Source organism: Carcharodon carcharias, chromosome 3, assembly GCF_017639515.1.
Source record: "Carcharodon carcharias isolate sCarCar2 chromosome 3, sCarCar2.pri, whole genome shotgun sequence".
Classification (NCBI taxonomy): domain Eukaryota; kingdom Metazoa; phylum Chordata; class Chondrichthyes; order Lamniformes; family Lamnidae; genus Carcharodon; species Carcharodon carcharias.
In genome coordinates this window covers 232,447,738-232,470,904 of record NC_054469.1, presented here as the reverse complement: position 1 = coordinate 232,470,904, position 23,167 = coordinate 232,447,738, and the positions used below count along the sequence as shown (strand labels likewise).

The 23,167-nt window shown below is 40.2% G+C and overlaps 1 protein-coding gene across 7 annotated transcripts in view; it reads right to left on the bottom strand.

The window, feature by feature from the left end:
- Positions 1–2,836: 2,836 nt before the first annotated feature.
- The window catches only part of LOC121276119 (dnaJ homolog subfamily C member 13), a 142,378-nt gene continuing 122,047 nt past the window's right edge, over positions 2,837–23,167 (bottom strand). For 6 of the 7 annotated variants that reach the window (XM_041184108.1, XM_041184107.1, XM_041184112.1 and 3 more), the window contains 6 exons: positions 21,834–22,007; positions 19,597–19,776; positions 16,845–16,985; positions 14,829–14,972; positions 9,271–9,370; positions 2,837–3,689 (listed from right to left, as the gene is read on the bottom strand). In XM_041184108.1, coding sequence (XP_041040042.1) covers positions 3,589–3,689; positions 9,271–9,370; positions 14,829–14,972; positions 16,845–16,985; positions 19,597–19,776; positions 21,834–22,007 — 840 coding nt within the window. In that variant the 3' untranslated portion in view covers positions 2,837–3,588. Of the gene's footprint in view, positions 3,690–9,270; positions 9,371–14,828; positions 14,973–16,844; positions 16,986–19,596; positions 19,777–21,833; positions 22,008–23,167 lie in introns of those variants that run through there. The other variant, XR_005942609.1, reaches the window with a different exon arrangement.

The window sequence follows — 23,167 nt, the reverse complement described above, 5'->3', positions numbered from 1 at the left end:
GGCGGGGCAAGGGCAAGCAAAGCAACAAGCAAAATGAGCAAGTGGGTGGCAAGCGTTCACGAGACCCACAACTAAGTCAGTGTCACCATGCACGTCTGGGGTGGAGTGGTGCCGACTTCCTGTTCCAGTGGTGGCAGAAGGTACAGAGGCTGGAGAAGTGGTTGGGCGGAGCAGACATATACATGTGTAACGTAACCTCCAGGAATATGTCCAAGTGGAGTTGGTAACTCCGATTACAAGACCTTCAACTGGCTGGCACCAGAAAAATAAGCATGGATAAGGAGGGAAAACACACAACCATCACAATTACAAAGAGGCTGCTCTATGGAAAGCATGGCAGCCTAGTTGGCTGAAGGGTGGATATGAGAGCTAATGTACAACAACAAGGACAGAGATGGTGACTGTGATTTGACACAAGATAGGAGCAGTCTTTTGGATGTGCTGAAATTTAAGGGTGGAAAATGGGAGGCCAGCCTGTAAAACAGTGGAATACTGAGCCCCATTTCCTCTGGCTGGAGAGTCTAGAACTAGGGGTCATAGTTTCAGGATAAGGAATCAACCATTTAGGGTTGTGAATCTTTGGAATTCTTATCCCAGAAGCTTGAATATGTTCTGCTTCTTCTATAATGATAAAGTTAAAAACTTTCATTATAACATTCTTTTGTCTACATGCTTCCCTAAAATCGATATTTATACTTGTACAATACTTAAATGAAAAATATTCTTAGTTTTGAATGAGAAATCCACAGGTCATTTTGCACATCAGTGACTCTTTCAAGTAGAGCCAAAAAAAGTTATAAAAGCACAAATGTTCTACCTTGCATTTGTACTTCCGACATAATTTTAAAAGATTCCATCGTTAGGTGCTCACATCCAACACTTATTGACATCAATACAGAGCCGTCACAGAATAAGTAGATAATTTGGAATAATCCAACAGCAAGGGAAGAGCAAGCCAAGCTAGCCAACAACCTGCAGTGGCCAGGTAGCCCCCCTCAGTATTCTCAGCAATTTCAGAAAAATACAGAGCTAGTGATGGAAAGAAATGCAAAACAAAGATTCTTTAGCTAATTCAGAAACCACTGCAATAGGTATATTAAATGAATCCTAAGTGTTCTTTGATCATTTTTGTACTGTAACATTTAACATATTTGCCTAGTGGTAAAGGTTTTTCTGTGAAGTTTAATGCCTTTTGAAATTACAGTACACACTGCATCACCAATAGGAAGTCATAGACAACTCCTACCAGAGAGTCTTGCATAAGAAAGCATGAATTAGGAACAGGAGTAGGCCACATGGCCCCTCAAGCCTGCTCCACCTTTCGGCAAAATCATGGCTGAGCTTCTAGATTAGATCCACATCCCTGCCTATTACCATATCCCTTAGTGTCCAAATCTATCGATCTCGGTCTTGAATATATTCACCAACTGGGCATCCGCAGGCTTCTGGGCGTGACAATTCCAAAGATTCAAAACCTTGAGTGAAGAAATTTCTCATCTCAGTCCTAAATTCTGAACTCGCCTCTCCACATCATTAGTCCAAACTGATGGGCTTGTTAGGCCAGTAACAACCACTATTTAACTGTACCCACCACCCAACCCCCACATGTTCAACTTGTAGCAAAAAAAAGGTTTCACCTTTTTAGCATTTGGGCTTGTTCCAGTTACAGAATTTGTGTTCAAGGTATTTTATGTTCAAGGTATTATGTAAATGCATTAGGTTAAAGCAAAGTGCTATGAACACTGGAAATCTGAAATATATTCCTATTACTCATCTACATGCAGCTCCTCAGAACATCATCCAAGAACATGTGGTCAGGTTCCCCATGTATGCTAACAATGCTACCTTACCACCTCTCCTGACCCCACTGCTGTCTGATTTGTCATGCTCCTCATCCAACATCAGCTCTGAACGAGTAGAAATTCCCTCTGACAAAAATTAGGAAGATGAAAGCCATTGTCTTCAATCCCTGCCACAAACTATGTTCATTGGTCACTGACTCCATCCCTCTGCCTGCCCACTGTTCGAAGTTGAACCCAACCGTTGGCCATTGGAATCCTATGAGATAGAAATAAGCTTCTAACCATAGTAGCATTTCACCTCAAAGACATTGCTAGTCTCTGCCCATGCCTCAGCTCATTTGCAGTTGAAATCCTCATCCATGTTTCTCGAGATTTGGCTTTTCGAGTGCTCTCCTGGCTGGCTTTCCATCCATCATCCTCCATGAAAAACTCATCCAAACTCAGGTGCCCAAAGCATAACTCACACCAAGTCCTGTTCATCTATCACCCTGTGCTTGCCAGCCTATATCAGCTTCCCAACCATCAACACCTCGACTTTTAAATTTCTTTTGTGATTTTCAAATTGCTTCTCAACACTAACCTCCTCCAGCCCTACAACCCTTCAAGATTGCTGCAATCCTCCAATTCTGGTCTCTTGCGCATCCCCAATTTTAATCACTCGCTCATTGGCAAGCTGCACCACCTTCAGTTACCTGGGCCATAGCTGTGGAATTTCCTCCTTAAACCTCTGCTTCTCGCTCCTCATTTAAGAAGCTCTTTAAAGCCTACCTTTTATACCGAAACTTGTCACCTCTCTTATATCTCATGTGGATGTAACATTTTGTTCAGTAACACTCTTGTGAAACGCCTTGGGGCATTTTAAAAGGTGTTATATAAATGCAAACTATGGTAACTACTTCTCAAACCAAGCTGAAATGGAACTCCTAACACAAAGGATATTACATTGGAACATGGATTCACACATGGGCTTCAAAACATCAAACTGATGAAGCAAACCCAGATCAGTACTGCATATATTCTACAGTGTCACACAATTAAGGATGCTAATTCCCTTTGTACTTTATTCTTAAAATTTTATGTACAAGTAGGACTGATTTACTAATGTACATTCAAATATAGAAAGTTTACACATTGGTATTGTATAGCACAGGTCACAATTACTCTAAGTATTTATAATATGTGAATGTCCAGGTTAGCATTTTTCTGAAGCTGTCTCTCAGTCAGAAATAGAATGCAGTTATACAAATGCTTTACACTGATGTTGTATTAAGCAGGCTCATTAAAGATTAGCAAGCAGAATCAGCAGTGGTCCATGGCCTGATCTAGGAAACTGGTTTAGTTAATGGAAATATTGCTTTCCAGAAAATCTTTCCTCCTACCATGCCTTTAAAATGGCAGCCAGGAAGTTGTGTAGCTGGATAGAGGTTTTACCCTTCTGCTACCCTATAAACACAAAACTGTAAACCGCCAACTGCAAAATTAAGAAAAAAAAAACAATCCAGTATTTAGATTCACAGTCAGTTATACCAAGTGCAAAGAGAGAGAAAATACATGAGCTTTCTATCTCTGAGCCATTCTATTTTTAATAGGACAAGTTGGATCACCTGTAAAAATTACCATTTTACAAATAAAAATGAGAGCATTACATTTTAAAATGCAACATGTGGGAAGAGAGTTCATGTCTTTGTAATTGTATACAACACTTTGTTCAGAGAGTTATAGCAAGAGTGAGTAGTTCATGACTGTGATTAGTTCAATCTTCAAGGCGAGGAGTGTAGATCATTTTTCATCTGGCCAGGTCAACCACTTCATTATCTACAGGGGGTGGTCCACTTGGGATTACTGCTGACATTGCCCCTGAAGTAAGATAGCCAGCAATTCCAGGGCCTGGATAAAAAGACATAATAATGCAAGTTGAAAACTGCTCTTGGACTTGGCATTACAAAGTATACAAAGCAAGCTACAGTTAAAGTCACAGACTGGTTAACTGGGAACACCAAATTTACACCAATGAAGACAATTTAATTAAGATTGAAAGCACGTTTACACGTTAGAGGACATTCCCATTAACCTAGCAACTGTGTTAATACCCCAATTCTCTCCTGACTTTGCTCATTCTTCTTTCATGCCATTGCTATCATTTTAAAAAAGTCAAGACGCTAATTAAACTTTTCTTGAACTGTATCAAATTTACCAATCCCTGGGTATACCACTCATCAAGGCTTCTTGAACAGCACCTCTCAAACCCATGGTTCCTACCTTTCAGAAGGACAAGGGCAGCAAACGCATGGGAACACCACATCTCACGATCCCCCTCTAAGTCACACACCAACCTGAATTGGGCATACATCGCTGTCCCCTCATCATCATTAAATCAAAATCCTGGAACTTGCTACCTAACAGCATTGAGAGAATATCTTCACCACATGGACTGCAGTGGTTCAAGACAGCAGCTCACCACCACCTTCTCAAGGGCAATTAGGGGTGAGAAATAAAGTCTGACCTTGCAAGTGACGCCCAATTCTAGAGAATGAATACTTTTCTTTTAAAAATCCAAGCTAATATAGAGGACAGAAAATATTTTGAGTAAGTGGATTGAATATTGATTATAGCATGTGGAAATAATGTTAGCTCATACACCAAAGTAAACTGGGAATGGGGTGTGAGGGGCAGGGGTGGGGGCGTGGGTGTGGGAAAAACAATAGCTCAAGTTCAAGGTTTCTAATGATAATTTAAGTCATATTCCAAAAAAAACTTTCGGTGAAGGCTGCATTGCATCTTCATTTTTCAACACTTCAAGGCAGTTTGACGTTACGACACAAATGAGTCCACGCAAAACGTTTTGACTCGCAGAAGGTTTTGGCTAACTATACAATTGACTTTTCAAACCTCAAAGCATGCATTGAGGAAGAATGTTATCTACCTGCTTCACACTTAAGAACTGAGCAATGTGCCTGCCAGAGAAGCCCCTAAAGCCCACTTCTGAGATGAAGGGGACTAGTACCAGTAAGGAGGGAAGGTGAGGCACCTAGGGAAAAGAAAAGATACACAGGAAATGACAGAGGAAAGCAGAAAGAAAAGCATAAAGCTGCATTAGATAAATAAAAGCAGGAAAGCATATATTAAAACAGTTAATATTTTAGATAGCTGTTGACCTTTTATCATGCAAAATCCCTCAAACGTGAAAGTCTTGAACAACAAAATTCATCCTGATTAATAAAACGTTATTCGGCAGTGCTGATTCTTACCAAAAGTTGGTCCAGAATTCTTCATATGTGAAGGAAATTGAGAAGTGTTTGAGTTCTGTGAATTGTGTAACTTTAACTTGTCAAATTATTTTCATATAAATGGGCTCAAACACAAATTAAATTAGAATTCTGTTGTTAGATGCTCGTCGACCTGAAACGTCAACCTTTTTGAGTATTTCCAGCATTTGTTTTTATTTTATATTTAATATTGTATAGTTGATTCCATATTGATTAGTTTTCTAATCATATGAAGACTGATGCCCACCTTGAAAGGTTTTCTTTCTTTGAGCGGAAGAATCTCTGTGTACATCTACAGCTATCAATGAGTGAATTCCATCAACAGCATCCTTTAAGAAGGTCTTTGTGCAAATACCATAATGATAGGGAGCCTATCCACCTCCCACTGTATAAAAAAACTCCTTAGGACCAGTCAACACTTTCCCAAAAGCTAATCATTGCACGTGGCACACAAATTATAGTCATTTTCCAAGATAAAGCATCCACCTAAACTGCTATTACATGGGAATGCTGCAGATTAGTGACTTCTAACGATAAGACAGGAACCAACTAACTGTCAGTATATTGATGATGCCTTGGACTCATACACAAAGTAAAAGAATCTACAAGAATACAGGCACAGCTATTGGCTCAGGCACACCAGTTATTTATAGGTTTAGAACAGGACTTCCCAAACTGTGAGTTGCGATCCCACAAGACTTTGGGGTCAAGAGCTCCAAGGCAGCAATGGCTGCCATGGAGCTCGGACTGAGCGCTAACAGCTGCAAGGTCCCTTTAATTCCTAGCATTTCATTTTCCAATGGTGGGTGTGGCCTAACTGACCAATTTGTGAGGCCTGATCCCTGCTCCGAAAAAGCCAGTGAAAAAGGTAGGCAATTTAGTTTTAAAAACTCAGCAGCTTAAACACCACCACTCCTCACCCTGGCTCACACTCTGGGGTCCCAGCAATTTTCAAACCTCAAAATGGAATCATTGTGAGAAAAAGTTTGAGAGCCACTTAATCACTTTAGAACAGCTAAATTCTTAGTAAAACAATGTGGCCACAAAGGTACTAAGATTGATAGATGATCTGTAACTTTGGAATTCAGTTTGCAAAGCTCCAGTCTTTGCTCAACTAGATTTCTAAACAGGGAAATTTGAAAAACTTTAAGATTGCAGGCTTGCAGCAAGACCTGAAGTAGGTGCCAACAAAACAGACAACACAAAACCAAAGCCGAGTTTGCATTTCAAAGTTCACTGCTCATTACTTACAGTTCAAAAAGAAACGCAGCCTGCAGAAGATGGACAAAGAAAGGATTCTTCCGAAGACAACTGGGATGTCAGAATCTTTACTACACCCGCACCACCCTATATCAGAAATCTATTTATCGATGTTCGCTGATGATTGCACAATGTTCAGCATCATTCACGACTCCTCACATACTGAAGAAATCTGAGTCCTTATGCAGCAAGATCTGGAAAACATCCAGACTTGGGCTGATAAGTGGCAAGTAACATTCGCATCAAACAAGTGCCAGGCTCCCTCCCTAACAGCACCGTGGGTATACCTACACCACATGGACTGCAGCGGTTCAAGGAGGTGGCTCATCACCTTCAAGGGCAATTAGGGATGAGCAATAAATGCTGGCCTAGCCAGCAATGCCCACATCCCATGAATGAACGAATAAAAAAAATTGAGTGGCATTGAGATGAGTCCTATTCAAAACTGGTGTTTTGCTTGAAGTATAATTTTCATAAATTTCAGTTGCGCATCAAAACTTGAGCAGCTTCTCAAAGTGACAGGGCTTTTCTGCAGGTGCTGTCATTCTGGTCTGGTTTTATGCATAAGGGTATTGAAAACAAAATTAAAGGGATGATGAACCTGCACAAGATATTAGTTAGAGCACGGCTGGAGTATGTACTAATCATCCAGTCATTCCTTAAAGAAAGGAAACCATGAAAAACAAAAACAATGGGAATGTTATTGGGATACACTTGGAATGTAGTCATTGGAGCAAAGAAGATTAAAACTTCTTTGGGGATGTGATACAAGTACTGAACAAACAGAGGAGCTGGAGTAAATATTCAGACCCTTGAGCCTGTTTTACTATCCAAATCAGGTTGTGACAGATCTGTATCTTAACTCCATTTTGTCCAATATTGATCTACATCCTTTTATTCCCTTACCCAACATCAATTTCAGTCTTGGAAATTTCAACTGACTAATTCACGTTATCACAGAATTGTTACGGTGCATGAGGTGGCCTTTCGGCAAAAAGAATTCCAAATTTCCACTGCCTTGCATGAAAAAGTGTTTCCTGGTTTCAGTCCTATATGACCAAGCTCTGGTTCTCCCCACTGGGGGAAACGGTTTCTCTGTGCCTGGTCCATCAAATTCCTCTGTCATGGCAAAATACCTCAATTAGATCATCATTCAACAGTCAAAGGGGAATAAATTATATAACCTGCCCTCAATTTAACCCTTTAAACTATCGTTCTGGGGAATTTGCACTGAATCCAATCCAAAGCCAACATTTTTATCTCGTTATATTCATCCTGAGGTTTGGTGCCCAAAATCGAATGCAATACCCCAGATGTGATCTGATCAAAACCCCATACAAATGGTGCATCATTTCCTCCCCTTAGTACTGTAGAGATAAAGGCCAATGTTCCACAAGCCACTTGATTACTTTCTCTACATGTGCACTAGGTTTTAGTGATGTGTACATTGACACCCAAAGCCCTAGACTCCTCCATAGTTCCTAGTCTCTTGCCATTCAGAACATATTCCAATTTGTCTTTTTCAAATCCAAATGTGATGATTATACCACTCCTACCTCCTAATCAATTATCAACCCACAGCACAAGGATAACTCCAATTTCTGAGGTTTTATTTGTTCCCAACCTCTTATGTGGAACATGATCAAATACCTTCTGGAAGTCCACAAACAGCCATAGACACTCCCCTATTCACCAAGTTAGTGACCTTAACTATATTAGTCAGGCATGGCCAGCCCTTCACAAATCTACAATTACTCTTTCTGAACGGCTTGTACTTATCCAAGTGCTCAGTCACTTGTACCGCTCTTGATAGATTCCAGCAACTTACCACAACTATTATGATTCTAGTTTCTCTCTTCCTCCCTCCTTAAATAATGGTGTGGCATTAATATGTCTAATTTTTCATCACTTCTGCTTTATTTGGTGCATTTACGTTAATCTTCTCGCTTTTTGTGCTCTGACCTTAGCTCTTATTCCCTTTTTCTCATCTTTAAGCTATTATTTCCAAAGGGTTTGAGGATAAACAGCAAAATAAATTCTATTCATCAGCAAATAAGTAACAAGGGACATTAAATTTTGATTTAGTATTGAAGACAATGCAGAGGTTAGAAGAAATGCTCTCATGCAAAGTATTCTTAGAATATACAGCCACAAACAGCTGCTTACATTCAAGGCAGAATTAAACAGAATAAAAGGCAAGAGGGAAAGAGCAGTAAAAATAGGATCAGAAGAATAGTACAGGTCCAATGTGCCAAGTTTGGTACTGAAATTTCTAAAGATTTTATGATTTACCACCTTTGCTTTAGGTTGTAAACTGCAGCTTTTCTTGTGTTTATTACGCATACACTTTCCACACTTGCTCTTTCCATGATTTTTTGTTGCAGAAAGATTTGCACCAGTTTAAACAGCAGCCTAACTCCAGTCTGTACTTTCCAGAGTCAGGATTACTAGTTCTGGTAGAGATATATTATTTTTAAGCAGTGGCTGTATGTTCCACTTTTGTATCCATAACAATCAGGTAACTAGGAGAGCCAACGATAACAGTGATATTTTATTCTTTTAAAGTCATTGCTCCAATTAAAAACCTTTAGTCTTCTCCAAAACCAAGTTCAAGTACTGAAGAAACTAAAACCAACCACAAACTAGTGGGGCTCAGCTGTCAATTATGCTTGTAATTTGAACCAACCAACATTTAAAAAGCAGAAAAGTGTTCTTTGCCCCCAGAACTTTTCCCCAAACAACATTCATGATTCTGAATTTCATATATACTCAAAATGGCAACACCAAGTATACTTTAAATACCACACAGAGCAAGGTATGGAACATTTCCTTTAAACACTATGATTAAGTTGCTTACCTGTTAAACATTTGTTGTCAGATTTCATAATTACCAATTGTCTTTCACCTCAGTACAACAACAGACTAGTCAGTGAGTTACATACCTGTAAGATATCCCACTGTTTGTGACTCAGAGATGAACAAATCATGCTTCTGGTCTTTAAAGGCACTCCACACAGAGGAACGAGACAGGATTTCATTCACCTAAACAAGACAATTGCTTAAACACATCTTAGCCAGCTCTCCAGAATGAGATGAATAAAAACCATGCCATTTCTCTAAATTTATCTATGCCAGAAATACTGATATGGAACTTTTAAAAGGAAGTTTAAGCAGCAATAGTCCAGTTAACATTTAAACCCAATGTTACTCAATCAAGAGCCATAAGAAAATGATAAATTCAAAGAACAGGGCTAATTATTTTTTCATACGCTATAGAGCAAATCATGACATGTCCAATTAGAACAAGATTTTCCCCATCTGATCTCAGTTCCTTGAAGCTTCCTGCTATTAATGATCAACACAATAACATCCCAAAAATAGCTGTAAATCAGTAAATGGAAGGGAGGGAGGAACTCAGGAAAATTACAGTCACCAGGGAAGTGGTACTGAGCAAATTGCTGGAGCTGCACGCTGACAAGTCCCCGGGTCCTGATGGACTTCATCCTATGTTCTTAAAAGAAGTGGCTAGTGGGATAGGTGATGCATTGGTTTTAATTTTCCAAAATTCTGTAGATTCAGGGAAGGTTCCAATAAATTGGAAAATAGGGAACATAACTCCTTGATTCAAAAAGGGAGGAGACAGAAAGCAAGAAACTACATGCCAGCTAGCAAAACATCTATCATCGGGGAAATGGTAGAAGCTATTAAAGGACATTATAGGGGGCACTTGGAAAAATTCAGGGTAATCAGGCAGAGTCAACATGGGTTTTGTGAAAGGGAAATCATGTTTAACCAATTTATTGGAGTTCTCTGAAGTAGCAACATTTGCTGTGGATAAAGGGGAACCAGTGGATGTACTGTATTTAGATTTCCAGAAGGCATTTGATAAGGTGCTACATCAAAGTTTATTGTGCAAAATAAAAGCTTATGGTGTAGGGGGCAACATATTGACGTGGCTAGAAGATTGGCTAGCTAACAGAAAATGGAGGGTAGGCGTAAATGGGTCTTTTTCTGTTTGGCAAGATATAACTAGTGGTGTGCTACAGGGATCAGTGCTGGGCCCTCAACATTTTACAATTTATATAAATGACTTAGATGAAGGGTCCGAAGGTATGGTTGCTAAATTTGCTGATGAGACAGAGATGGGTAGGATAATAATAAGATGTGATGAGGTCACAGGGAGGCTACAAAGGGATATCGATAGGTTAAGCGAGTGAGCAAGGACCTGGCAAATGGAGTATAATGTGGGAAAGTATGAAATTGTCCATTTTGGCAGGAAAAATAAAAAAGCATATCATCTAAATGGTGGGAGATTGCAGAGCTCAAATGCAGGAGGACCTAGGTGTCCTGGTGCAGGAATCGCAAAAGACCATAAGACATAGGAGCAGAAATTAGGCCATTTGGCCCATCGAGTCTGCTCCGTCATTCAATCACGGCTGATAAGTTTCTCAACCCTATTCTCCTGCCTTCTCCCTGTAACCTTTGATCTCCTTACCAATCAAGAACCTATCTATCTCAGTCTTAAATACACTCCATGACCTGGCCTCCACAGCCTTCTGTGGCAATGAATTCCATAGATTCACCACCCTCTGGCTAAAGAAGTTTCCCCTCATCTCTGTTCTAAAAGGTCTTCCCTTTACAGGTACAGCAAGTAATTGTGAAAACTGATAGAATGTTGTCATTTATTGCAAAGGAAAAATTGAATACAAAAGTAGGGAGGTTATGCTTCAATTATACAGAGCATTGGCGAGACCATATCTGGAGTACTGTGTACTGTATTGGTCTCCTTACTTAAGGAAAGAAGTAATTGCGTTGCAAGCAATTCAGAGAAGGTTCACTAAATTATACCTGGAACAGGCAGGTTGTCTTAAGAGGAAAGGGTGAACATGCTAGGCTTGTATCTGTACTTAATCCCTTTTTTAAAATCTATTTTTACTTTTTATTTACTTATTTTCATGCTTTATTTTTATCCATTTTTTTAATCTCTTCATCCCTTTTTTAAAAATCCCTATCTTATTTCCCCTACCACCACCCCCATAAGGGCCATCTGTCACTTGTTCCATGCTTTCACAGAGTGCTTACCCTTGTTCTGCTATTCAGACACTCTGCTTTCTTACCTTTATGCCATTATCAGCACCTTCATTCGCCCTTACCACTACCATTAACACGCCCTTTGACAAAGATATCACGGACACAAGATAATCTCTCCTTAGCCCCCACCTTCTATCCAGCTTCACCTGCTCCACCCACCCCCCCCTTAAACAGTATAAATTTCATCACATTGCTCCTTCTGTTTAGCTCTGAAGAGTTATACGGACTCAAACCGTCAGCTCTGTTTCTCTCTCCACAGATGCTGTCAGACCTGCCGAGTTTTTCCAGCATTTTCTGTTTTTATTTCAGACTTCCAGCATCTGCAGTACTTTGCTTTCTTCTTGTATCCGCTGGAGTTTAGAAGAGTAAGAAGCGACTTGATTGAAACATAAGATCCTCAGGGATCTTGACAGGATTGATGTGGAGAGGACGTTTCCTCTTGTGGGACAATCTCATACTAGGAGTCACTGTTTAAAAATAAGGAGTCACCTATTTAGGACAGAGATGGAGGAGAAATCTTTTCCGAGGGTCGTGAATCTTCAGAACTCTGATCCTCAAAAAGGCAGTTGAAGCAGTGTTATTGAATATTTTTAAGACGGAGGTAGACAGATTCTTGATAAAGCAAGGGGTTGAAAGGTTATCAGGGGAAAAGCGGGAATGTGGAGTTGAGATTGAAATCGCCTCAGCCATGATCTTATTGAATGGCAGAGCAGGCTTGAAGGGCTGAGTGGCCTACTCCTGCTCCTAATTCGTATGTTTGTAAAACGAAATTGCTGGAAATGAACAAGTCAGTCTTGTCAGTGCTGATTAAGAATTGTATCTGATCAAACTGCTATGCTTTTCCAGAGGCATAAGACCATAAGACATAGGAGCAGAAATTAGGCCATTCGGCCCATCGAGTCTGCTCCGTCATTCAATCATGGCTGATAAGTTTCTCCCGCCTTCTCCCCATAACCTTTGATCCCCTTACCAATCAAGAACCTATCTATCTCGGTCTTAAATACACTCAATGACCTGGCCTCCACAGCCTTCTGTGGCAATGAATTCCATAGATTCACCACTCTCTGGCTAAAGAAGTTTCTCCTCATCTCTGTTCTAAAAGGTCTTCCCTTTACTCTGAGGCTGTGCCCTCGGGTCCTAGTCTCTCCTACTAATGGAAACATCTTCCCCACGTCCATTCTATCCAGGCCTTTCAGTGTCCTGTAAGTTTCAATCAGATTCCCCCCCTCATCCTTCTAATCTCCATCGAGTATAGACCCAGAGTCCTCAAATGTTCATCGTATGTTAAGCCTTTCATTCCTGGGATCGTTCTCGTGAACCTCCTCTGGACCCTCTCCAGGGCCAGCACATCCTTCCTGAGATACAGGGCCCAAAATTGCTCACAATATTCTAAATGTGGTCTGACCAGAGCCTTATAAAGCCTCAGCAGCACATCCCTGCTTTTATATTCTAGTCCTCTCGAAATAAATGCCAACATTGCATTTGCCTTCCTAACTACCGACTCAACCTGCAAGTTAACCTCAAGTGAATCCTGGACTAGGACTCCCAAGTCCCTTTACACTCCAGATTTCTGAATTCTCTCTCCATTTAGAAAATAGTCTAAGCCTCTATTCTTCCTACCAAAGTACCTAACCTCACACTGTATTCCATCTGCCACTTCTTTGCCCATTCTCCTAACCTGTCCAAATCCTTCTGCAGCCTCCCCGCCTCCTTAATACTACCTGTCCCTCCACCTATCTTTGTATCATCTGCAAACTTAGCCAGGATGCCCTCAGTTCCTTCATCTAGATCATTAATGTATAAAGTGAAAAGTTGTGGTCCCAGCACTGATCCTTGCGGAACTCCACTAGTCACTGGCCGCCATCCTGAGAAGGACCCCCTTATCCCCACTCTCTGCCTCCTGCTAGCCAGCCAATCTTCTATCCATGCTAGTACCTTGCCTCTAACACCATGGGCTCTTATCTTACTGAGCAGCCTCCTGTGCGGCACCTTGTCAAAGGCCTTCTGGAAGTCCAAGTAGATAACATTCATTGGCTTTCCTTTGTCTAACCTGCTCGTTACCTCCTCAAAGAATTCTAACAGATTTATCAGGCATGAGTTCCCCTTGATGAAACCATGCTGACTTTGCCCTATTTTACCATACAGTTCCAAGTATTCTGAAATCTCATCCTTAATAATGGACTCTAAAATCTTACCAACGACCAAGGTCAGGCTAAAAAGTCTGTGTTTTTATTTTAGATATCCAGAGTTGGTCTAACTGCGTGCAGCGATAGGTCATTAGGATTCCTTATGTATACTAGATATTATACATACAGAAGCAATTTGCTCCCTTCTGAGACCAACAGCATCACTACCCAAACCGCTTGGAACACAGTTCACCAATGGTGGATTCTTCAAGAACCATACCATTAGTTGGAAGATCAATACTGCGGTATCAGATTAAATCAGTCAGAAAATCTACTTGTAAGGGGTCTGTGATAGTCAGTTAAAGGGGCCAAATCTTATACCCGTTTGACCAAAATATAGTGATACAGAAAGGAATGAAGGTAGAATATGGCAACAGTGATCAATTTGGCCAGCTGCGCCACTGATCACTATAATCAGTTGAGCCTGTATATGCTGTTGGTTAATGCTACTGTAAGACTTTCTTCTTTGTTTCAAAAGCACAATTCACAGATTAGTCCCTCAGAGTCCCAGAGCAGCCCCGAGTAGAATGCACTCAGTTGTTGTACAATGACATAACTGACATAACTATTTAATAGCTGAGCAGCACTTTAAACTGATGATAAAAGCAAAAACATGGTCAGATTCATCCTTAGAAAATCTAAAAGGATGGTCAGTAAAATGTTGAGGGTAGAATTGAAGAGGAATAAGCAGCCGTTTAAAATGCTACTCAGTGCTAAGAACATGTGGGAATTCAGGTTTGGGTTCTTTGGCATCTTCCTGTGCATTTCCAGAAATTAACAGTTTAGTAGGTTTTCTGGAATGTGATCAGCACAATTGACTGCACCGATCACAACATGAGGCTGAGAAAGTACGGATAGCCTTCAATGTAATATGGTTTCAATATTTAATCACTAATACATCTGTTCATTACAACAGTTTTTACTAATTCAAAATCATACTTTATTTTTCTACAGCTATTTAAAAAAATTTGGTCATTCCTCAATCAGTTTCTTACGAAACATAATTAAAAATAAGAGGCCAAGATCTGAAGAAAATTTTAAGAGTGATTCCGTTCTGTTCTGTTAGATAAGTGGCATTTTCAAGACTCTTCCCATCTGCTTTGATTTTTCTAGGTCACTAGGTATCAAAACTTGTAGATCATTGTCCAAACAATGGGAACATTGCTTTCTCAATGGCAGATCATACACTGGATGCTTATGAATTAATTTGAAAAAAAACTAACCTGTTCACCATACTGAAGACTCCTTGTCATTGATTTAAGAGCATTTACAATCTGGGCTTTTGTGGCTGCTTGGTTTTCAACCTTCTCAAGCCCTATTCCTTCTAAGAGCCGCAGGAGATATGGCACCAACTCAACTTTCAGACCCTTGAGAAAACATGAAAAAGTTCTAATTTCACACACCGCAACCTCAGGCCGAACTAGGTCCCAAAGAAAGAACTTAGTGGTAAAGGGTGTTGCACAAACAGTTAAGTGTCAAAGACAGGTAATTGGCAAGTGCTTCATTTCAAATTAAATTAAATTACAATTGGAACACTGCTGTACTGCATTCCATTATACATCCATTAGCAATGAAAAGTAGAGATAAAGATCTAACTATAAACTTCTAGAATATCAACTTCTGTGCCATTTTATATTTGCAGAATAAGTTTGCTAAATGCTACTTCAATGAAGTGTGTTCAGGACTGCTTCTGATTGGGTTTAAAACACAGGAAAGTGTGCAGAGCTCTGATATATTGGATAATATGATGGATCTGGGGCTGATAGCTCACTGCTCTGAAATACAGCTTGTATTAATGTTTCATTGAAATTCAAGGTGCTTCATACACAGAGGAAATGGTAGGATGCACAATTTGTATATTGTATTTTAAAACTTTGTGATATTCAGTAGAGAATGAGCCTCAGTATCCTCCAGTTAACACTGGGAAGACTGAAGTTATTGTCCTTGGCGCCAACAAAAATCTGTACTTTTGCTACTGATTCCACCCCCCTTCCCAGCCATCATTTCAGGTCATACCAGACCGTTTGCAATCTCAGCATCCTACAAGACTCTGACCCACCATTTTCCCCATAGATTTGTACTTTTACCTCTGTAACATTGCCTCCCTCCACCTCATGAAGGTTCATCGGCCAACAACATTCTCACCTACCACTGAAGCCCTCTTTAATATGCTTGCCACTTCCAATGTTCCTGGATGGTCTCACATACTCCCCTCTCAGTAAATTTCAGGTAATCCACAACTCTGCTGACTGTACTGTATCCTATCCCACACATGCAACACTCCTGACCCCATCACAAATCCAATGGTTCCAATTTAAAATTGGGTTTCACCCCTCCGCAGCTCTACACGCTACTCCAGATGCTGTTTGTGTGTCCCTCCTTCTCTTGCTCCACCAGGCCTTAGAGCCTTTGAAGCTCCAACTGGAATGTGCTCTACAGCCACCCACATACCTCCCAAACACCCCCTTTAAAAGGCATTGCTTGGACTAATCTTTTGTTCACCCAAATAACTCTCTCTTTGACTCAGCATCCACTCTCACGTCTAAGTGTCTTGGGACATTTTTCCACAATAAAAAGGTGCTGCGTAAATGCAAGCTGTTAATAATTTGCATCAGGTTTACTCCTCAACAATAAACACCTGCTCTAGGAACTAGAGGGATCTTATGCCAGGGAACTATATGCCAGCAGGAGAGATCTTCAAGGGAGGGGTTGGGGAAAATATTGAAATGGGAAAATAGATCAATTGGCTGCAGGATATGCTCGTAATCTGATTCATCACCAGACCAGATGTTATAGTAATAGCTGGTGCAAGACAGATCCAAAAATGGAGAATGATTATATCCATGAGGCTCTTAACAGTGCCAATTATTTAAAGAAGTGAATTCGTAGATTCAAAATAATTGGCAAAAGGAGTAAATGTGATGAAGAAATTTTTTTTCACCCAGAGGGTGGTTGGAGTCTAGAACAAATTTCCTGAAAGGGTGGTGGAGGGAGGTTCGATAGAGGTATTCAAAAGGGAATTGGATTGCTACCTGAAAAGAAAAAATGTGCAAGGTTACATGGATGAGGGAGTGGGACTAGGTGGAATGCTCTTTCAGAGAGCCAGTGCAGACTCAATGAGCCAAATGGCCTCCTTCTGCACTGTAAAGATACTGTGATACATCTAGGACACATCTACAATAACCAATCCATTGATGGCAATTCAGATAATTGAAATTCTCTGATAAAGGGTTACCCACCTGTGCTACCAAGTCAGTCTGCTCCTTCTGGAACATTCGGTTCAGAGATTCAGAGGCAAGGCCAACCATATCTGATCGCACTTTCATTCCATTCATCAAAGGCCCGATAGTTTCTAGCATTGCCATGGCTCGGACACACAGCTGAAGAAAAATAATTCAATTTTTAGTGAATTTGCAAAACAATCAGCAATTCGTTAAGTCTCGGATACTAACACTAAGGTTACAGGGGAGTTTGTTACTGAATAATGGGCACTGTTCATCAGTGTCACCGGAATACTTTAGGTAACTTTAATTATATTATCCCCTTTTAATCTGGCTGAATAATGCTTACAAGCTGAAGGTGGCCTGACAATCTACACCAGTAATCAATTGACAAGAGTCACTTGCATGTGGGCAGTGCCTACTTTTCCATTTTCCCTCTTCTTGCCATTAATTGATGCCATCAGACTGCAGAATCTGATCTTGTCCAATAGGTACAATATACTTGTTCCCTGTGATAAGGAGAAAAACTGTGGGAAGGGCAGTCACAACATTAACCAAGACACCAAGGAGCAGGTAACAGCCCAAGTTAGGGGCAGGGGCGATGGAAGTTGTTAACTGAAGGAAGGAGCAGAATATTATGGTCGTACTAATTTGGGATTCAGTTATTAGAAAGATAGACAGCATCTTCTGCAATCTCAAACAAGAGTTTCAAAATGGGTGTTGCCCACCTGGTGCAGGGGGAAGTGATAGCTTAAAGCAGGAAATTGGAAAGGGAAAGTGAAGAACCAGTTATTATGGCCCAGGACCAACGATATACAAAAGAAGAGAGACAGTCGTGCTAAGGGAATATCAGCAGCTAGGAGCTAAATTAAAAAGTAGGATATTGAGGGTTATCAACTTATCTGAGCAACGAGCTAACTGGCATAGGGACAAACAGATCAAAAAAAAAGCGATGGTGGTTGAAGGATTTGTGTGGAAAAGACAGGTTCCATTTCATGGGACCAGTAAAAGAACAGGGAGGAACTGCTCCACTGGGACTGGGTGCATCTAAACTAGGCTGGAACAGGGGTCCTAGCTGAAAAGGACAAACAGGACTTTAAACCGGCGCAGGGGGCTGAGTGGAGGAATGGGGGTGCTCAGGTAGAAATAAAATTAAGTGAAATTAGCCAAAAGATGAAAAAGAGCAGAATCCAGGTTATGAAGTGTTAAAGACATATACCAAGTTCAGAACAACAATTTACAGGAAATAACTGATATAGATGTAACTGAAGTGATGAAAAACAAGTGTACTAAGACAAAAGGTGCGAGAAAACCACATCAAGGAAGAAGGCAAGGTAAGTTGATGCCCTAATAAGATTTCTATTACATAAATGGAGATAGGATAAGGAGTAAGACAAGCAAGTTTGAAGCACAGCTTCAGTTTAAAGGGAATGGCATTATGGCTATCATTGAGACCTGACTACTAGCTGGCCGTGACTAGCAGAAAAATATTCCAAGTTATAAGATCTTTAGAAAGGACAGGGAAATTGGAAGGAAATCTAGCACAGGGAAATTAGAAGGGAATTTAGCAATATTGATAAAATGCACTATTATAGTGTGAGAGAGAGGATATCAGCAAGGGTGAGCAGAAGGTAGGAATTACATCAATTCCTCAGTTCAACCAAAAGATGCAAGCTTGAAGGGAGCTGTCTACAGACCGAATAGCTGTGATAAAAGTAGCAGGATGCCTAAATATTCAGATAAGAGAAACTTGTTGTAAAAACACTGATTATAACGGGAGATTAATTTTCACAGACTCTCAGAAGCAAAACAGCTAATGCCTTTGTGCTGAATGAACACTTCCTGTGTTCCATTGGGGTCAGTTGAGGGAGGAAGACAATTCATTTCTGATTTAATAGATTTTTAAAAGATTCTTTGAATGAAAAATGGCTAAAGCTTAAGAGTTCAAACTGCATCTAACAGTCCAAATCCAATCAATGCACTCATCAACACCCCCCAGGGATCATTTCATGGCTTTGGATAAACATTATTTGCATTGTTTAGGCAATTTCCTTCGACAGGCTGGTCTTCAAAACATGCCCACTTCTCAAAACAATTACACGAGTATAAAAAGTCAGCTTATTTCACATATAAACAATTGGGTTTGTTTTGATGAGGCACACCATTTTAAAATTGGGCTCCATAAGCTTACATCTGTCTAATTTGTATTCTGTTTTTGCAGAGAAATATGATGGAGGCTTTGAGAAATATTCAATCTCAAATTCCGGGCACTGTATTCAACTGTTAAGTACCTCACCTATACATCTTACTTTGGTAAATAATTACATGAATAAACCCGTGTGATGGTTTCGACAGTTAGAAAAAGTTGTCTAACAGGGCAGAAATTATTCACCTTCTGCAGTGATATGAAATGTCATGGAACTCATCCAGTAGCAGGTTATAGAAGTGGGAGGATTATCTGCCTTGCTTTATTCCATATACTAAAAATTGACATGCAATATACCATATACTAAACCCATATTTTAGATCAAAGAAAGCATGGGCTTGATGATGGAAGACATCTTGCAGTACAAATAAGCTGTATTAACGGCAACACAAAATCTGAAAAGACAAGTGAGGGTGAAATGGAACTTAAATGGCATGAAACAAATCTAATATATGCAATGAAGGTTTCTTTCTCAGAATCCAGTGATTAACAATATTAAAAATTGAAAGCTATAGAAGAAAAACAAAATTGATATTTAAGCACTGAATTAAAATAAATCTTTACCTCATTGTCAGAAAGAGCATGAATGACCCGGATTGATGACTTGGGGATGGCATTGTTTTTGTGGTTCAGAGCCTGAATTACTTTAGGAAGGTGGCCTAATGGAGGTACCTGGTCTGCTAGCTGAGGCTGGGAATGAAAGAGGCAAACTGCTGCTGTGGTAACCGTTTCTAAAGTTTCACCCTGTGCAGAAAAACAGACCAATTACTAACACGTGCAAAGCATAGGCTTTCAATTCTCACTAGTGTATGAAATATAACCTGTTGAGACAAAAATCTACACAAAAATTAATAAAAAGCCACTCAACCCAAATAGGCTGACCCCTTCCATGTAATCTCCCTGCAGAAAATGTAAATAATTATTTATATCAGATGCCTGGTAAAGCCAATCCATTTTGGCTCTGCTGTGAATCTACAGACAGTGTATGAGAGAATTTTATGGCATTATTATTATATAGAATTCTATCACACAGCAATTAGCCATTTGGCCCAACAGGTTTATGCTGATGTTTATTTTCTATATGAGTCTCCTCCCATCTCATCAATATATCCTTCTCTTCCTTTCTCCTGTATTTACTTATCTAGCTTAAACACATCCATGCTATTTGCCCCAATCACTTCACAGGTCAGCAAGTTCCACATTCTCACCACTGAGTAGAGGTTTATCCCAAGTTCCCTATTGGATACATAAGTGACTACCTTGCATGGTAGCCTTTAGTTTTAGGCTCCTGACACCAAACAACCCCCCCACCCCCGACACACACACACACAACCAGAAGTGTCCTCTCTATCAAACTCCTTCGTTATATTAAAGGTCACTGCTTAATGTTCTCTTTTATTTTTAAAAAAAATCAAAAAAGCTCCATGTGTGATCAGTCTTTCCTGTTAGTTGCACCTACTCAGTTCGTGTCAACCACTTAAATCATTTTTGCACTTTGTGCTTCTACATCCTCTTTGCAATATAGAGTCCAGAACTATGCACAGTACTCCAAGTGTGGTGTAACTGAGGCTCAAAAGAAGTTTAACTCGACTTCAAAAGCAGAGAATTAATTTAGACAGAAACAAGCCCCAGTGCTTTGTTTGCACTTAAAAAGTAAATGTGATGTGAGAAAAACTTTTTCACACAGTTAGCGGTTCTGATCTGGAATGCACTGCCTGGCAGTGTGGTGGAGGCAGGTTCAGTTGAGGTATTCAAGAGGGCATTAGATTATTATTTAAAGAGAAACAACATGCAAGTGCAGGGAAAAGGCAGGAGAATGGCACTGCATCATAATGCTCAATCGGAGACCAGTGCAGATACAATGGGCCGAATGGCCTCCTGCACCATAACAATTCTGTAATTCTGTGATGATTGTTTTACCTGCATAGCAGCTACTAAATGATTTATGAATCTATACCCCTGATCCCTTTGCATCCTTGCCCAATTTAGGCTTTTATTTTTCAAGGAGACGACGACTGATCGAGGTATTCAAAAGGGAACTGGATTGCTATCTGAAAAGGAGGGAACGTGCAAGGTTACAAGGATAAGGCAGGGGAGTGGGGCTAGGTAGGATGCTCTTTCAGAGAACCAGCGCAGACTTGATGGGACAGATGGCCTCCTTCTGCATTGTAAAAGATACTGTGATACCTCCTTATTCATCCCACCAAAATACAACACCTCGCAGTTAGCTATTGAAATTCACTTTTTTTGTTCATGGGATGAGGGCATTGCTGGCTAGGCCAACATTTATTGCCCATCCCTAATTGCCCTTGTTCAAGGAGCAGTTAAGAGTCAACCACGTAAGGATGGCAGATTTCCTTCCCTAAAGGACATTAGTGCACCAGATGGGTTTTTACAACAATAGACAATGGTTTCATGCTCATCAGACTTTTAATTCCAGATTTTTTTTATTGGATTCAAATTTCACCATCTGCCATAGGTCTGAGCATTACCCTGGGTCTCTTGAATACCGATCCAATAACAATATCACTATACCACCGCCTCCTCTTCCCACCTCCCCTGCTCGCCATTTATCTGCCCATTCTGTAAACTTGCCAATGTCTTGTTTTTTGGCATAGGCTTTTTCAGTACTAATTATGCCCCACAAATTTTGATGTTGTACTTGATAGTGTAGTTAAATTATTTCAGATGTGAACAATCCCTAAATATTCAAACGTTGCTTTCAAATTACACAGAACAGGTAATTTTTCTGCACATTCACTAGTACTGACATTAAATGATGTTTTCACCATTACACTTACATGAGGATTATTTGTTTCCAGCAATTCTGTGAGTTTCTCCAGCAGTGCAACAAGGAATTCCCGTGGTTTACGAAGAACCCAACCAGGTTGTGCAATAAAGATCCTCAAGAAGACTCCTCCTACTGACAATTCATCTCCAGCTTCACTATAGGCAACTGTAAAGTCCTCGGGCATCTGTAGCAGGTGGAGAACATTAGTTTTACACTAACAGAAGCATTTTCTCTCCTTTGCAGCCCCCACCAACTCAAACAAGCTATACTCTATACATAGTCCATGTTGCAGAGTAGAAAATTTATTTTACAACTTATTCCTACTTGTAATAATGTACTTGATGTGCAGTCAGCTAGGCCAATTCCCCCTACTTTTCTGTGGGGAAACATCCAGCCTCCATCTGCACCTAGCCCTGATGATATCACTGCCAACATTGTAATCTTGATTGCAAACTCATGGCCTAAAAGTTGTGACTAAAATGTCAGGGCAATTGTGTTATACCGCTATTTTCTCAGGACAGTTTTAAGAACTGTTGTTTAAAAACAATGTTGAAATATGGTAGATTTTCCTTGTCTATATGGATAATCTACAGTCAAGTAGGATTAACACATATACTGCTGTAATTGTGTTCCTCCTCCACCCATTAAATCCCATATAAAATACAAGGTCCATGAGAAGTAAAGCTTTCTTCCTATGGCACACAAGACAAATGTCCACACTTTATGACTATGGATAGATAAAAGTTTAGCTAGCTGTAGCTGAAAGAGAACTCCCTTGTCTATGTCCAGGGAGTGGCCAACACATTAATGTGACAACATCTATCCCCATTTTCAGTGAGAGTTGCTGACTTTGTCGGTTCCACTGTCGGTATTAAAACTAGGTTAAAGTTGACTTGTTAAATAAGCAGCCTTTTTGAAGTGCCCCTGTGTGCAAGTAGTGTGGATTGATATACGAGTTTTGTTTTGGCAAGGGCAGGCCAAGTTTCTGTATGTAGAATTGGAAAGATCAAGAGTGGCTTGCAAATCTGGTGGAGTGGGCAATAACATTGCTGTCATCCACAAACCTAGATCATTTATGTCTATGCTGGTCAGTTTAGTTTTGGCATGGGGGCAATGGAGGTTAAGGAGCTTTCCATCTAGGCATTTAGTATTGACACCAGATGGCAGATGATCTTTGATGAGCTGAACAGCCAATGTCAGGTAGTTGACAAATAGTATGGAGGCTATCAGACAGCCTTGCATGATCCTGGTCCAGACTTTAAAGGTGTCTCTTTCATATCTCTCACTCAAGACTTTTGCAGTCATATCATCATGAAGCAAATGCAGGATTGTGAAAAAGTTTCT